At 46.7% G+C, this 17,646-nt stretch overlaps 1 protein-coding gene and 1 pseudogene across 1 annotated transcript in view; one reads left to right on the top strand and one right to left on the bottom strand.

Annotated features, from left to right (window-relative positions):
- Positions 1-2,147, bottom strand: part of RASSF3 (Ras association domain family member 3) — a 78,841-nt gene extending 76,694 nt beyond the window's left edge. Inside the window, exon 1 of the mRNA XM_045073386.1 lies at positions 1,830-2,147. Coding sequence (XP_044929321.1) covers positions 1,830-1,940 — 111 coding nt within the window. The 5' untranslated portion in view covers positions 1,941-2,147. The remainder of the gene's footprint in view (positions 1-1,829) is intronic.
- Positions 2,148-9,852: 7,705 nt separating this feature from the next.
- On the top strand, positions 9,853-10,004 carry LOC123390092 (annotated as a pseudogene).
- The last annotated feature ends 7,642 nt before the right edge of the window (positions 10,005-17,646 follow it).

Genomic DNA, 17,646 nt, shown 5'->3' with positions numbered 1-17,646 from the left:
TCCCAGAGTCCTGGTATCGAGTCCTGCATTGGGCTCTCTGCTCAGCAGGGAGCCTGCTCCGCGCCACCCCCCACGCCTTGCCTCTCTGCCTATTTGTGATCTCTGTCAAATAAATAAAAATCTTTTAAAAATAAAAAAAATAAATACACTCTACGGAAAATAGAGGATCAGTCGCTATGAACTGAATGTTTGTGGACCCCCACTCCAAAACTCGTATGAGGAAGCCCTAAATGCCAAAGGATTTGGAGGTGGGTCCTGTGGGAGGTAAGGAATGAGGCCATGAGGGCGGCCCCCACGATGGGATCAGTGTCCTTGTAAGTGGAAGAAAGCTAGCCCTTTCTCCATGGGAGGTTATTGCAAGGAGTCAGCGGTCTCCAAGCCAAGGGGTCCTTGCCAAAACCGAAGCCACCAGCCAGGCACCGAGATCCACTTCCAGCCTCCGGAACTAAGAGAAATATTTGTGTTTAAATCACGTGTCTACGGTATTTGTTGCAGCAGCCTAAGCTAAGCCACCGCTCAAAGTGACTAGTAAATAGTGCAGCCCTAAACCTTAGAAACAATAAAGAGGGCAGGCTGCCGCCCCGAACTTCACTCAAAATTACCTGCTACTGAATAAGGGCACTTGACTTTCCACTCTCGCCCTTCACTGTCCCCTGTCCCCCCCCTTCCGGTTTGGAAGTTAAGAGGTTGAAAAGATTAGAACTTCCGAATTATAAAAAGAAATTTGACCTCAGAAAGTGGTTAAATAAACTTAAAAGGTCTGGCAAGGAAACCCTGACACATTACTCAGTCCTCACCCCTCCCATAACTCATCATCCGGCCCTGAACGATTTTCCTTGCCTCCAGCCTCCAGGACCAAGTCTAATAGCAACGGTTTGGTGAGCGCCTGTTGTTAAAGAGCAACAAATTTGTTCCATTACAGCCTCGCACTAATCCGAGGCGAGCACCGCGGGGCTGGCGGAGCTTCCTGGTGCAGCTCCCGGGGCCAAGGGGCCGCGGGTTCACGCGCCGGACTCAGAAGTCCACCCCAAGTGGCCCGTTTCAGGAAAGCCTTCCAGGAAAACACGGTCGGTTCGGGTCGGCCAAACCGGCCCAAACTTCCCTTCTCATCTTTTCCCAAGTCATAACTTCCCACAGCAAGCTTCCTCCAAAAAAGGAAGAAAACGGTCTAATGCTCCGCTCCCGCCGGCTGGTATTTACCTAGCACCGGAACTTGTTTGCAAAACACCGAAGGCACTCATAAACTTGACTTCGCTGGAAACGCACCACCTGGACTCCCGCAACCGAGATCTGGGGAGCGCCTGCGGTCGCCCCCACCCCCACCCCCAACGTGCTGGACCCGGAAGGTGGCGGAGTCCAGGTCACCCAAACTACCCCGTAGTCCCCAAGCCCCTCGGGAGTTCCCTGTCCGTGGACCGACTCCCCGTGGAGGCCGGGGCCAGGACCCCGACCATGGACAGCCGGGGAGCAGAGGAAACGCCGGGAGTGGCTGGGGACACCTCCACGTTCTCAGAACTGCTCGCCCGCAGCCCGCAGTCCAAAGCCGGGCGGCAGAGGCCGTCCGGCGCCGAAGGCAGGAGCAGGCCCTCGGCCTCCCGCCCTTCCCACCTCCTTCCCTCGCCCTGGCCGCCCCTAGCGCACGCCCGCACGCCCACGTGCACGACCTCCAGGCACGACCCCGGGATCCCCAAAGTCCGAAGCCCCTTCTTAGGCGCCCCCTTCCTCCTTCCCCTTGGGCATGCCCGGCGCGTCCCACAGATACACGTGGATTCGGGGATCCCGGGGGCTGTTGGTGCCCGCTGCAGCACCCTGCCGCGCCCGCCACTCACTTGCTGGCCGGCGCGGGGCTTGCCCTGGGGCGCTCTCCTGAAAAAGGAGGTTCTGGCGGTGAAGAAGAAGTCCTCGGCGTCCTCCTCCAGGCTGCTGTAGCCGCTGCTCATGCTGCTGGTCCCGTCACGCGTGGGCCGCCTCCCCCCCAGGCGCAGGCCGCCAGGCAGGGGGTGCCGCGCCCGCCCGCCCCGCGAGGTTCCCGGCGCGCGGCCCCGAGCCGCCGGCGGGCCGTCCTGCTGCAGCTGCGGCCGCCGCTCACTCCGGCCCTCCCGGCCCCTCCCGCCGCCTCCTCACCGGCCTCCGGGCGCGGCTTTAGCCTCCGAGCGCCTCGCGACCCCGCCTCCCGGGGCCCCGCCCTGCCCCCTTGCCCCTCCCCGGGAGGCTCGGGGCTGGGCCCACGAGGTCCGGGCACTCCCCGCGCGGCCGCTGGTGGGGGTGGTGCGGCCGGCCCTCCTCGGCGCCTGCTGGTTCCCAGCAGAGTCTGCTGCCCAGAACGCCCACTTCGACCACTGCGTCGGGCCGGGCTGTGCCCCGGGACGCTCCCCCAGCCTGCCGGAAACTGCCTAGTCCTCTGTGATCCGGCTACCCGCCCCCCGCTCCGCTAGCTCGGGTTTTGGGGAGGACCCGAGCAGAACAGGGAACTTTCGCCGCTGTCCCCTCCTTGCTTGCCCCTCCCGGGAGTCCGGCGGGCAGCAGTGGAGATCGCCCCGCCGAGGAGCCCCCAGCCCGTCGGACCTCGGGCGGCCGTTTCCCCTCGTCCTGAACCCCAGCATCTCGCCCCTCCAAAAAGGATAAAAGTTAGGGGAGAAGAGGGGAGAGGTAACAACCGGCTAGAGTTTATTCAAATGAAAACATCCTTTCTGGTAATTCAGTTGAGCTGCGGTCTTCCCTCTCCCCTTCTCTAGCGGAGGTTCTTTCTCAGATAAGGACGGCCAAGGTCGTTATGATCTCAGAGGCCCCTTGGTGAAGGGGGTGAGGGGTGAAATCGTTCTGCGGTTCAAGAACTTATTAATTAAATGTGCGTTTTCCTTGTCCCTTCCTACAGTCCTACAAGGCATGGTTTCTGCGTCGAGGTGATGGGTTCAGGGAATTCTATTCACCCTCTTACCCCCCCCCCAAAATCCATATTTTCTGAAATCCTTCCGGTTAATCCTTTTATAGAATGCAAGTTTTTTTTGCAAGTCGCCTGTGGGTACCAGTCATTTACACCTTGGTGTTACTGAACTGATTTAAATCATACTAGTTTCCTTGCAGAGATCCTGACCGAAAGGTTGTTTCGAAGGTTCACCGCCACTGCTGAGGTGAGCAGGCTTTAGAAGAGGTTTCATTTAAAAGAGGAAGACAGGGTTTAGAAAAGAGAATTTTACCCAAGAAAAAAATTTTTTTCACCCATTATCGCTGAACTTTCTATGCAAGAAAGAGAGATCATACATATTTCCTTTAAACCTCAAAAACGACTCTATAAAGTGGTTAGTACTGATGTATGCTCATTTTACACCCAGAACAGCTGAGGTTTAAAGAGAAAAGAAGCTGTAGGTGGTAGGGCTGGGCCTTTCTGATTTGCTTTCTGATAATCTGAAGGTCTGCAGAGAGCCTTCGAGGTCCTCTGCTTGGTTCCCAGTCAGCTGTGGCTGCGGGTTTGTCCACTAGAGGAGGGGAGAGCTGGCTTTTGAGCCAACCCACCCCCAGGCAGAAGGAAGGCTTGCAAACCTGCTCCACCTTCAGGCTTACCCCACCAGCTTGAAAAGCTGTGCCTTACCCTGAGTGATTCACCACTGCAAGAAGCAGGCCTCAGAGTTAAGCCCATTTTACAGATGCTGCAATATTAAAGCCTTCTTCCCAGCCACACAGCTACTGAATAATTAGAAACCAGGAATTCTAATTCCATAGTGTTTTACCCGGTCTAAACTGATAGCTGCTGCTGGGTACATAACCCAATTTAAGAGAATAAGACAATTTACTTACTTCTTTGATAGACTTGTCCTTTGGTTTCTGTTGTTACATTAACCTAATCTTTATTAAATACCTCCAATTTAAGGATAATGTATAGAAAATAAGGGTAAGGGGCGCCTGGGTGGCTCAGTTGGTTGGATGACTGCCTTCGGCTCAGGTCATGATCCTGGAGTCCCAGGATCGAGTCCCACATCGGGCTCCCAGCTCCACGGGGAGTCTGCTTCTCCCTCTGACCTTCTCCTCGCTCATGTTCTCTCTCACTGTCTCTCTCTCAAATAAATAAAAAAAATATTTAAAAAAAAAAAAAAAAAAAAAGAAAATAAGGGTAATACATACATTAAAGAATTTAAGTAATTTGTTTTATTATGGATGGGAAAAGGGAAGTAACCCAACCTGAGCTCAAGTTTCTCAATACCTGCAAGAAAAATATTAAAATGAAAAATACCTTAAAGTTTTTTATGGGGTGCCTGGATGGCGCAGTTGATTAAGAGTTGGTGGTCACCTCAGGTCACGATCCCAGGGTCCTGGGATAAGCCCTAAACCAGGCTCCCTGCTTAGCAGGAAGTCTGCTTCTCCCTCTACTCCTCCCCCTGCTTGTGCTCTCTCTTGCTCTCAAATAAATAAAAACTTTTAAAAAGTCTTTATAGGGGCGCCTGGGATCAGGCCGCATTGGGCTTCCTGCCTGGCCAGAAGCCTGCTTTTCCCTCTCCCACTCTATCTGCTTGTGTACCCTCTCTCACTGTGTCTCTGTCAAATAAATAAAATCTTTTTTTTAATCTTTTAAAAAATATTTTTATTTATATTTATTGAGAGAGAGACAGTGAGAGAGAGCATGAGCGAAAAGAAGGTCAGAGGGAGAAGCAGACTCCCCATGGAGCTGGGAGCCCGATGTGGGACTCGATCCCGGGAGTCCGGAATCATGACCTGAGCCGAAGGCAGTTGTCCAACCAACTGAGCCACCGAGGCGTCACTTTTTAAATCTTTATAAATAGGGGCGCCTGGGTGGCTCAGTGGGTTAAGCCTCTGCCTTCAGCTCAGGTCATGATCTCAGTCCTGGGATGGAGCCCTGCATTGGGCTCTCTGCTTGGCGGGGAGCCTGCTTCCCCTCTCTGTCTGTCTGCCTACTTGTGATATCTCTCTCTCTCTCTCTGTCAAATAAATAAATAAATAAATATCTAAAAAAAATATATTTATAAATAAATAGTATTTTTTAATGATCCAACATTTTTTATGATCCATCATACCATAAAAAGGATTTTATTCCTGATATTATTTTTAAGCTCCAAAGGACTAGGTGTTTATATTTGTAAGCTCACCATCAGAATCAGTTTTAATAAAAAGGCATAACTGAAAATAAATAAATAAATGAATAAATAAATAAAAAGGCATAAGTGAATAATTAAGTAGAAGTGCTTTTAAGCAACACAAAGTAAAAAAGGAAGGAAGGAAGAATTGGCAGTTTGTTTTTTAAAAGCAACTTAATCTATTTCTAAATTTTTCTGATAGTATTCTTTTTTTTTTAGCTTTTATACTTCTTTTTTTTTCTTCCCAAAGATTTTATTTACCTCTTTGACAGAGACACAGTGAGAGAGAGAACACAAGCAGGGGAAATGAATGACGGAGGAACAGGCTTCCTGCGGAGCTGGGCGCCCATTGAGGGATTTGATCCCAGGACCCTGGGATCATGACCTGAGCTGAAGGTGGACGCTTTTTTTTTTTTTCTTTTTTAAAGATTTTATTTATTTATTTGACAGACAGAAATCACAAGTAGGCAGAGAGGCAGGCAAAGAAAGAGGAAGGGAAGCAGGCTCCCTGTTGATCAGAAAGCCCGAAGCGGGGCTCGATCCCAGGACCCTGGAATCATGACCTGAGCCGAAGGCAGAGGCTTTAACCCACTGAGCCACCCAGGTGCCCCTGAAGGTGGACACTTAACAACTGAGCCACCCAGGAGCCCCTAACTAAATATAGTTAAAGGTAAAATTTTTCTTTTGCAAACTTGTCCTAATAAAGCACAAAATCACAAAGGAAAAGATTTGTAAATTTTCATAAATTTTAAACATTTTTAACACACATAATGGTAAAAATGGGAAAAAAACTAAGGCAAATATTTGCCATACAACTGCTATCTTTACAACATAAAAAATTCATACAAATCAATAAAAACTTTGAACAATAGAAAAATAAGCAAAGGACATGACAATCAGTTTATAAAAGGAAAAATACAAATAACTTATCAGTCTTTTGTACATTAAAATTTTCACTCAGTAGGGGCTCCTGGGTTGCTCAGTCTGTTAAGTGTCTACCTTTGGCTCAGATCATTATCCCAGGGCCTTGGGATCTTGAGATCAAGCCCCCACATCAGCCTTCCTGCTCAGTGGGGAATCTGTTTCTTGCTCTCCCTCTGGCACTCCCTACCCCCTGTCCCCCTTCCCCCCCATCCTGTGCTCTCTCTCACACCGGTCTCTTGATTTTATTGATTTATTTGAGAGAGAGCAATCATGAGAAGGGAAGAAGGGCAGAGGGAGAAACACTCCCCACTGGGCAGGGAGCTGGATGCAGGACTCTATCCTATGACCTTAGGACCATAACCTGAGCCAAAGGCAGATGCTTAACCAACTGAGCCACCCAAGTACCCATATAAATAAATAAAATCTTTAAAATAAAAATAATAAATTGTTCACCTAGACAACAAATATTTAAAGAGCACATACTATCTGGCCAAACACTGACTTCAACACAAAGGCTACATCACTGGACAAAACAAACAAAAATGTTTGTCCTAGTAGAGCATATGTTTTAGTGTAGGTTACAGGGAGAAAGGCAAAACAAAGAGGACAGTTTTACAGTGTATTAGAAGGTAATGAGTACTCTCACATAAATCATGAACAAAGATAAAGAATGTTTTTTGTTTTAACATTTTATTTATTTGCGAGAGAGAGAGAGAGAGAGAGCGAGCGCGAGCGCAAGAAGGGGAGGGTCAGAGGGAGAAACAGACTCCCTGCTGAGCAGAGAGCCTGATGCGGGCTTCCATCCCAGTACCCTGAGATCATGACCTGAGCGAAAGCAGTCACTTAACCAACTGAGCCACCCAGGAACCCAAAAGATAAAGAATGTTTTATATAGACTTGCTATTTAAGCTCTCACTGAGAAAGTCACTTTCAGCAAAGACATGTAGGAAATAAGTGAACTGGCTGTGTAGATATCCTTGGGGAAAGGCAAAGAGAACAGCAAGTGCAAAGTTCCTGAGGTAGGAATGTACTGGCATATTTGAATAAGAGCAAAGAAGCCAGTGTGTCTGAGTAGGCAATTGGAAAAGAAAGTCATAGGAATTTCAGTACAAAGGGTAACAGGGAGAAAGCTTAGAGTTCCTATAATGCCTTAAGAGTACTTATAGGGGCTTTGATTTTGTTTTTTTACTCTGAGATGAATGATGACTGGAGATTTTAAGCAAATGAATGGCATGATTTGACTTACTTTTTTAAAGGACTCCTTTGGTTGCTGGGTAGAGAATAGAGTGTTAAGACTTATGAAAACTCAAGCAAATGAAAACAAGGTACATTTTCCACCCATGAAATTGTCAAGATCTCACAAAATGCCTGGGTGGCTGGGTTAAGCATCTGACTTTGGCTCAGGTCATGATCCCAGAGTCCTGGGATCTAGCCTAGTGTCAGGCTCCCCTCTCAGTAGGGAGTCTGCTTCTCTATCTCCCTCTGCCACTCCTCCTGCTTGTGCTCTCTCTCTCTCTCTCAAATATATAAAATCTTCAAAAAAAAAAAAAAAAAAAAGAAAGAAAGAAATTGTCAAGGTCAGGGAGAAAGGGTTGGTATTTTTCTTTTCTTATTTTAAATAAGCTCTATGCCCCATGTGGTGCTTGAACTCATGATTCAGGACCCTGAAATCGACAATCTCTTGTTCTACCCACTGAACCAGCAGGTGCCCCCTGAAATTTGGCAAGGTGGTTTTTTTTGTTTGTTTTGTTTTTGTTTTTTTAAGATTTTGTGTATTTATTTGAGAGAAAGGGAGAGGAAAAGCAAGCAGGAGCAGGAGGAGGAGCAGAGAGAGAGCGGAAGCAGACTCCCTGCTGAGCAGGGAGCCTGACACTAGGCTTGATCCCAGAACCCTGAATTCATTTTTTTTTTAAGATTTTATTTATTTATTTGACAGAGATCACAGATAGTTAGGCAGGCAGAGAGAGGGGTGGGGGAAGCAGGCTCCCTGCTGAGCAGAGAGCCTAATGCAGAGCTTGATCCCAGGACCCTGAGATTGTGACCCAAGCCAAAGGCAGAGGCTTAACCCACTGAGCCACCCAGGCAACCCCAGGACCCTAAATTCATGATCTGAGCCAAAGTCAGATGTTTAACCCACTGAGCCACCCAGGCACCTCTGCAAGTATCTTTTTTTTTTTTTTTTGGCAGGGAGAGACACGGAGAGAGGGAACACAAGCAGAGGGAGTGGGAGAGAGTGAGCAGGCTCCCCACTGAGCAGAGAGCCCAATGAGGGGCTCGATCCCAGGACTCTGGAATCATGACCTGAGCCAAAGGCAGAGGCTTTAACCCACTGCACCACCCAGGCAACCCTGTAGGTAATATTCTTAACATGTGGTAAGAACTAAGACAATTTATCAGGGAGATTTATCATAAAGATCTCACTGACCAGTAACTTACTTTGATGCCTACATCATATAGAAAAATGTGGACTTGGAAGACAGGCCAACCTGAGTGTGAATGATAACATTGTCACTTAACTCATCTTTGACCTTTAACAATTTAATTACCTTACCTGTGCCTCAGGTTCATCATGAGTAAAATAGGAATAACAGTGTTGCATTTAGGGCTCCTGGGTAGTTCAGTAAGCCTCTGTCTTTGGCTCAGGTCATGACTCTGCTCTCCTGGGATCAAGTTCCACAAAGGGCTCCCTGCTCAGTAGGGAGTCGGCTTCTACCTCTCCCCCTCTACCCTGCTCATTCTCCCTCTCTCACTTGCTCTCTCTCTCTCAAATAAATAAATAAAATCTTAAAACAAACACAACAACAGAAAACAATGTTCCATTTTATTCTCTTAACTTTCTGTGAAGACCAAGCAAGAGAATCCCTGTAAACAGCCCCTTGGCATAGAATAGGGCCAAGCAAATATTAGTCTTTTTTACCCCAAGTATTCAACCCTGTTGCATATTCAACACCCATCACCCACTTCCTTGTTAATCAAACAAGGAAGTTCAGAAATCCTCCCCTCTCAAGGAAGGAGGGCCAATCCCAGGTCAGAAGTAAAGCCTGATTTCCCTTTGCTTTAGGAGTGAGCAGGTCTCACAGCTGTTAAGACATTAAGACCTGTGGTTCCTGAGTGGCTCAGTGGGTTAAGCCTCTGCCTTAGGTTCAGGTCATGGTCTCAGGGTCCTGGGATCGAGCCCCCAATCAGGCTCTCTGCTCATCGGGGAGCCTGATCCCCCACCTCCACCCCGGGCCTGCCTCTCTGCCTACTTGTGATTTCTCTCTCTGTCAAATAAATGAATAAAATCTTTAAAAAGAATGGCCTTGGGTGCCTGGGTGGCTCAGTGGGTTAAGCCGCTGCCTTCAGCTCGGGTCATGATCTCAGGGTCCTGGGATCGAGTCCCGCATCGGGCTCTCTGCTCGGCGGGGAGCCTGCTTCCTCCTCTCTCTCTCTGCCTACTTGTGATCTCTCTCTGTCAAATAAATAAATAAAATCTTAAAAAAAAGAATGGCCTTAAAGAAAATAAATAAATAGAAAATTGCTCTCAAAATTTCTGTGATACAGATGATAGGAATTGGTTACTACAGGTCCAGTACTTAGAAAATATCACTGGGCGGTTAGTGTCTCCTCTGCTTTGTCAGAAACAGTGCCTGTGGCATCAACAACCTCTCTGGTTACTTCCATTTTGTTCATGACAGCAACAGAAATAACCATTGTGATCCCTAGAAGACAGTGTGTTTGCTGGTTAAAGATGGGGGCTTAGACGCTGCTGGGGATGCCTTGCTGGGTCAGAGGGCAGAGCATGTGACTCCTGACCTTGGAGTCCTGAGTTCAACCACCGTATTTAGCATAGAGCTTACTAATCGCTTCTCGGCCTTTTGGCTAAGATCAAGTGTAGCATAGAGCTTACTTTTTTTTTTTTTTTACGAGATTTTATTTATTTATTTGACAGACAGAGATCACAAGGAGGCGGAGAAGCAGGCAGACAGAGGAGGACGCAGGCTTCCTGCCGAGCAGAGAGCCCAATGTGGGGCTTGATTCCAGGACCCTGAGATCATGACCTGAGCAGAAGGCAGAGGCTTAACCCACTGAGCCACCCAGGCACCCCTATTTTTTTTTTTTTAAGATTTTATTTTTCATTGAGAGAGAGGCAGAGAGCACAAGCAGGAGGACAGGCAGGGGGAGAGGGAGAAGCAAACTCCCTGCTGTGCTGGGAGCCTACCATGGGGCTCACACTCAGGACCTGGAGATCATGACCCAAGCTGAAGGCAGAAGCCCAACCACCTGAGCCACCCAGGCGACCCTAGAGCTTACATTAAAAAGAAAATCAGGGGGCGCCTGGGTGGCTCAGTGGTTTAAGCCGCTGCCTTCGGCTCAGGTCATGATCTCGGGGTGCTGGGATCGAGTCCCGCGTCGGGCTCTCTGGTCAGCGGGGAGCCTGCTTCCCTCTGTCTCTCTCTGTCTGCCTCTCCATCGACTTGTGATTTCTCTCTGTCAAATAAATAAATAAATAAAATCTTAAAAAAAAAAGAAAGAAAATCAGACCACTATGTTGAAATGCAGGCGAACACGGTGTGACCCATAGCAGCTTGTCTAACCTGGTTAAGGCTCTGTTCCACATCTGGAAAGTGGGGGTAACCACACGTTTGGTGTCTGTGTCCAAGTAGATTTCATCTTAGGCTTCTGTATCCCCTCATTACTCAGATAAGAACTGGCCAAGGAAAGCACCTATCTGATGAAAAAGTCCTTCATCATTCTGATACTTAATCATGTTACCTAAGATCTCAGACCCTCAAAGCCCTTGCCCTTAACATTCTCATTAAGTGATAATTGCCTGTCTCCATCCAAAGATGAACAAACAAAAGAGAGAGATGGGAGGAGAGAAAATTTGGGAGAGAAAAGGGAAGAAGAATGGGGAGCAATTTCTAACTGGAGCTGTGGCATCTTATTTTATTAAAAAGAAAAAGGATGAAAACAAATATGACAAAATGTTAATGTGTATTTTATGTGTGTATTGGAAACATTTTTTTGTTGCAGTATTGTCCGTATTTTTTATATGCTTCCAGTACTTCTCAATTTTATAATAGTAAAAGAAACCAAAGGACATAGAAAAAGCTAGAGTTTAACAAATAATTACATTCTTTAAAAAATAATTACATTTTGGGATGCGTGGGTGCCTCAGTGGTTTAAGTGACTGAATCTTGAAGTTGGCTCAGGTCATGATCCCAGGGTCCTGGGATCTGCACCCCACAACAGGCCTTGCCCTCAGCATGGAATCACCTTGGATTCTCTCTCTCCCTCTCTCTGCCTCCCTCTCTCTGCCTCTCCCCCCAAAGAAAACACTAACAGTGAATCATTTTGGCAAACATACAGGACTTTCAAAGGGCACTTGAAACTGAAACTTAATTTGGCGGATTGTTCCTCAAATAATTGGGAATTTTACTGAGTAAACACACTTTGTTTGCCTTTAAAGTACTAGTTTATTCATATGCAATGAAAGAAATCCTCTAGGACAAAAACTGAAGCAACTGGGTGTTGTGGTTTTTAATTTCTAAGACCTTATTCCTACAGAAGATCCCTCAATAAGGAAAAAAGTGATAATAAAATTCATTGACCATTTACTGAGTTCCTACGTGCTAAATCCTGAGGACTCGGTCTGAGTTCACTCACTGACTTCTCACAACAGCTTTCATTCTCCCCTCATGAAAGAGAAGCAGGCAGTACCCATTACAGCTACCACATGGTGAAGCAGCCATAGGTCCTAAATTCGCCTGCCTAACCTTAGCCGACACTGCCTTCTGTGCTCAACCAGTCTAGAAGGGGAGTTGAGTCAGACCGTCTCAGAGAAATGTCAGTCAGAAATAATTTGCAGTGAATTAATTTTAATAGAGTATATTGTGGTGAGAGAAATGTGCTATTTGAAGTTCAAAATGAGAGGATTTAGCTCTCTTTGCCTTCTTTTGGATACAAGGAGGGAGAACCTGAATTCATTTGCCATGGAGTAAGTCACCATTATTTTTTTTAAGATTTTTTTTTATTAGAGATTTTATTTATTTATTTGATAGAGAGAGCTCACAAGTAGACGGAGAGGCAGGCAGAGAGAGAGATAGAGGGAAGCAGGCTCCCTGCTGAGCAGAGAGCCCGATGATGATTCGGGACTCGATCCTAGGACCCTGAGATCATGACCTGAGCCGAAGGCAGCGGCTTAACCCACTGAGCCACCCAGGAGCCCTAAGATTTTTTTTTTTTAAGATTTTATTTATTTATTTTACAGAAAGAGACACAGAGAGAGAGGGAACACAAGCAGGGGGAGTGGCACGCAGAAGGAGAAGCAGGCTTCCCACTTGAGCAGGGAGCCTGATGTGGGGCTCCATCCCAGAACCCTGGGATCATGACCTGAGCCTGTAAGGACCGATTTACAAACTGTCCCTGCTCCCATTCCCCCAGGGGATTCACTTAAAAACAAGTCCCGGAAAACCAGCTCCAGGTAACAAAGCCCAGATACAAGGGTGGGTCAGGCCAGGTGGAGACCTCCGATCAGTGGGGGGGATGCATACTGTCTCCCTGGTTACCAAAAAGTATGGGCCCCGCCTTTTGGGAGCCTTTTTGGCGCCAATTCTAATCAAGGTGTAATAGTCTAGTTCAAATGTCTACTAGGGTAAATTGTAATTCAACTGGTCACCTAGCATCACTGTGGAGTTTCCTGTGTGTGTTACAATCTCATTGGTCACCTGTGCATGGCCAGGCCAACCACATGGCCTTTGCCCTTACAAGTTAGTCTGTGAAACAAGGAAGGGTCACCCTCTCTTGTAAGAGGTGTGTCCCAAACCTTCGGTTAGATTCTTGATGCTTGGTGCTAAATAAAGCTTTGCTTGACCTTAGCTTTGTATCAATCTCACTCCTTTATTCACGGACCCATTATTGGGGCAAAACAGAGCCAAATGCAGCTGCTTAACTGACTGAGCTACCCAAGCACCGAGATTTTTTCTCTCTCTTTTTAAAAAATATTTTATTTATTTATTTGACAGAGATCACAAGTAGGCAGAGAGGCAGACAGAGAGAGAGGAGGAAGCAGGCTCCCCATCAGGCAGAGAGCCTGATGTGGGCTTGATCCCAGGACCTTGGGACCATGACCTGAGCCAAAGGCAGTGGCTTTAACCCACTGAGCCATCCAGACACCCAGATTTTCTTTTTTTTAAGTCATCTCTACCCGCAGTGTGGGGCTTGAACTCATGACCCTGAGATTAAGAGTCAATATGCCACCGACTGTACCAGACACCATGATTATGGCAGGTTCCCATGGGCATGACCTGTTGCCAGGGCATCTAAAAACAGAGCCTGTACCTGGGAGATCAATACTGTCCTCAGGAGGAAGAGTCACATTCCCTACTGGGATAGCTCTTGTCACGTGATGTCTCCTCTACAGACATGTTCATTTTGTAACTTATGAAGAATAAAAAGACATTTTTAAAACATATTTTATTTATTTATTTGACAGAGAGAGATCACAAGTAGGCAGAGAGGCAGGCAGAGAGAGAGAGAGGAGGAAGCAGACTCCCTGCTGAGCAGAGAGCCCGATGCGGGACTCGATCCCAGGACCCTGAGATCATGACCTGAGCCGAAGGCAGCGGCTTAACCCACTGAGCCACCCAGGCACCCTAAAAAGACATTTTTTAGCTAATTTTATAAATATTTTATTTATGGGGCCCCTGGGTGGCTCAGTGGGTTGAGCCTCTGCCTTCACTTCGGGTCATGATCTTGGGGTCCTGGGATGGAGCCTGCATCGGGCTCTCTGCTCCTTGGGGAGCCTGCATCTCCTTCTCTCTGTCTGCCTGCCTCTCTGCCTACTTGTGATCTCTGTCAAATAAATGAATAAAATCTTAATGAATAAATAAACAAATAAACAAATAAATAATAAAGATTTTATTTATTCATTTGCGAGAAAGAGACAGAGACAGAGCACAAGCAAGGGGAGAGGGAGAGGGAGAAGCAGACTCCCCACTGAGCTGGGAGCCTGACATGGGCCTGGATCCCAGGACCTGGAGATCATGACCTGAACCAAATGCAGGCACTTAACTGACTGAGCCACCCAGGTGCCCCTTTTTGCCAGTTTTCCTTGAGATTTCATTAATCTCACGAGGCTGGAAGGTTGGAGGAAGGAATGAAGAAATAAAAAGTGTTCTGTGGCTAAATTTGGACAATTTATCAAATACAAGACAGAAATCTGACAACTCCTTTTTAATAAGGAGTACCTATACCCAGAGCCTAAGGTATCTGACTTTGATATCTGTGTCTCATAAGACTGCAGCTTTAGATATACAGAAATGCTTTTTTGTGCAGGAAAGACATTCCAGGGAGATGCTGATCCTTCTTAATATATACAAATAGAAAAAAAAAAATACAAATAGAAACCTAATGGTGGCCTCAGAGTTTCTACGGAGGATGCCTGAGGGGCAGTTGAACTAGGCTCTAAGAATTGTCCACATGGAAGAGGAGGAAAATTGCTGATGGAGAGAGATTTCTGCAGGAGCACTAAGGCTCCCCTGCTCTCTCTTCTCGTGCTCAGCAACCTCCATTTTCTTCATTACATTAAGTATTTCATTCAGGTGTGCCCAGGTGGCTCAATTGGTTATAGCATCTGCCTTCGGCTCAGGTCACCACCCTGGATTCCTGGGACAAAGTCCCACATCAAGGCTCCCTGCTCAGTGGGAAGTTGGCTTCTCCCTCTGCCCCTTACCTTGCTCCTGTGTACGCGTGCGCGCGCGCTCTTTTTCTCTCTCTGTCTCTCAAATGAATAAAATATTTTTTTGAAAAGGGGAGGGCGCTTGGGTGGCTGAGTGGGTTAAAGCCTCTGCCTTTGGCTCAGGTCCTGATCCCAGGGTCCTGGGATCAAGCCCCGCATCATCATCATCATCATCATCATCATCATCATCATCATCATCATCGGGCTCTCTGCTCAGCGGGGAGCCTGCTTCCCCCTCTCTCTCTGCCGGCCTCTCTGCCTACTTATGATCTCTCTCTCTCTCTTTCTCTGTCAAATAAATAAATAAAATCTTAAATGAATAAATAAATAAATGAATAATTAGTGTTTATCCACAGACCTCACTATGTGCCTAGCACCACAGAAGCCGGTAAGGTACAAAGCTAAGTGTCAGGTAGATTTGCTGCCCTCTAAACGCTTGTCATTTCCCTTACATCCAATGGAACAATTACATAAACATGATACACTCAGGCAATCAATAAATTTACGAAGAATGCATCAAAAGACAAACCAAAGATGAAGTGGAAAGAGATTTGGTGAGTCCTAAAGGAGGTAGGTAGAGAGAATCTGAAGTTGATATGAGAGGAAAGGTCTCCTGTAAAAACTCAGTAGGCACAGCCTGTTCTCAGGCTGAATCAAACACCTGAGGTTGAGGAAAGTTGACCAGAGAGGTGAGGGCCAAGGTGTTGAAAAAGAAGCTGAGGAGTTCAAGACTTTATCTGCTAAAAATTGGGGAACTACTAGTGAGGTGACCTGGAGAAGAGAGTGTTGGGGGTGGGGAAAGGGGGCTGTGTTGTAACCCCAACCCGCGAGGAGCTGACAAACAAGCTTGCCCACCTCTTGAGAAACTTCCTGTGGTTTTCTGAGGGACTCGCTGCACAGAGGTTGAGCACTGGCTGAGCATTGGGAAACATAACTCCAAATCCTTGAACTTTGCTGTCACTGACTGTTGTTGAAAACAATGAAGCAAAATTCAATCTTCCACTAAACTCAAAGCATTCAAGGGATATGGGCAGTGGAGAAACCAAGAAACTTTCTCCTCTACCGTCTGGGGTGCAGTATCTGGGGCCCTAGGTTAACAGGAGAAAAGGGTCCACTGCATATGCATACGGAAGCTTCACCGAAGAGGGGTGAGAACCCAGCCAGCCTGATAGACCCAGCACTTCTGTATCTTTAAATCAGGGTGGAGATGGAGGGTGTGGGCTGTAGGGAGGTGACAAGGAAACGTCTGGTAAATCAGGGTTGTTTACAAGGTTTGTTAAGCAGGCTCCAGTCATCCCAGGTGATAAAAGCTGTTATAGGAGCCATTCTCTTTCGAGAAAGGGAGAGGAAGACAACTTTACAAATGAAAATGGCCTTTATAAATGTAAATATCCTTTACAAAAGGGAAATTTATACACTGGTTTTAGAGTTGCCCACCCCACCCCCACAGTTGGCTGGTGCTTAGTTGCCTTTAGCTCAAAAAATTCTTGGCCAAAGGGGCATATTCTGGAGTGGCATAGCTTGATCCCCTTCAGTACCATGCTGGAGGTACCATCAGCTTACTACTTGCCCCAAAATTCCACAAATATAAAAGAGCAATCCTATTCACCTTCGCTAAAGAAACCTGCACCTTTTGGGGGCACCTGAGTGGCTCAGTTGCTTAGCATCTACCTTTTTGGCTCAGGTTATAATCCCGGGGCGAGGGGGGGGGCTCCCCTAACAGCAGGGGAGTCAGCTTCTCCCTCTTCCTCCGTCCCTGCTCTTGTGCATGCTCCATTATTCTATCTTTCTCAAATAAATAAATGAAGTACTTTTTGAAAAAAAAGAAACCTGTAATTTTGAAGTAGAAGCTCCTTTAACAGAAAAAATGCATTTTATTAGTTATATGTGTCCTCACCTCCCCAGGTAGAATATATATTTAGGCTTTATAATGTTTGTTCAAAACCCAGATGGGGGCGCGCCTGGGTGGCCCAGTGGGTTAAAGCCTCTGCCTTCAGCTCAGGTCATGGTCCCAGGGTCCTGGGATCGAGCCCTACATTGGGCTCTCTGCTTGGCGGGGAGCCTGCTTCCTCCTCTCTTTCTCTGCCTGCCTCTCCACCTACTTGTGATTTCTGTCTGTCAAATAAATAAATAAATAAATAATCTTTAAAAAAAAACAAAAAAAAACCCAGATGGGAATTATGAAATATTTGTTGAAAGAAACTGTTTACATTAAGTCATGCTTATAGTAGCTAAGAAAAAGTGCAAAATCAGGACAAAACAGAATACAATAGGCGGAGTCAAAGCAAATGACAGGATCCTTTCTAAATCTTGATTGCGATTGTGGTGGGTTATACAATGGTATTCATTTGTTAAAACTCATTGGACTATGCTCTAAAAAGGGTGAGTTCTACTGTGTATAAATTATGCTCTCATTTTTCTTTAAACATTTTATTTATTTGACAGAGATCACAAGTAGGCAGACAGGCAGGCGGCGGGGTGGTGGGGTGGCGGGGGCAAGCTCCCCGCTGAGCAGAGAGCCCGATGCAGGGCTTCATCTCAGGCCTCTGAGATCACGATCTGAGCCAAAGGCAGAGGCTTAACCCACTGAGCAACCCAGGCGCCCCCTGCTCTAATTTTTAAAAGAGGAGAAATGTAATTAACAAACCAAGAGGGCGCCTGGGTGGCTCAGTGAGTTAAGTCTCTGCCTTTGGCTCAGGTCATGATCCCAGAGGCCTGGGATCCAGTCCCGCATCGGGCTCTCTGCTCAGCAGGGAGCCTGCTTCTCCTCATCTCTCTCTCTCTGCCTACTTGTGATCTCTCTCTCTGTCAAATAAATAAATAAAATATTAAAAAAAAAAAAACAAGAAAAGATCTTTGCGAATTTTGTCACAGACAGCAAATACCCATAGTCCGTAGACTCTTAACTCAAAA

Source organism: Mustela putorius, unplaced genomic scaffold, assembly GCF_011764305.1.
Source record: "Mustela putorius furo isolate JIRA1106 unplaced genomic scaffold, ASM1176430v1.1 tig00537227_pilon_pilon_pilon, whole genome shotgun sequence".
NCBI classification, from domain to species: Eukaryota; Metazoa; Chordata; class Mammalia; order Carnivora; family Mustelidae; genus Mustela; species Mustela putorius.
This window is presented reverse-complemented; position numbering and strand designations above follow the sequence as displayed.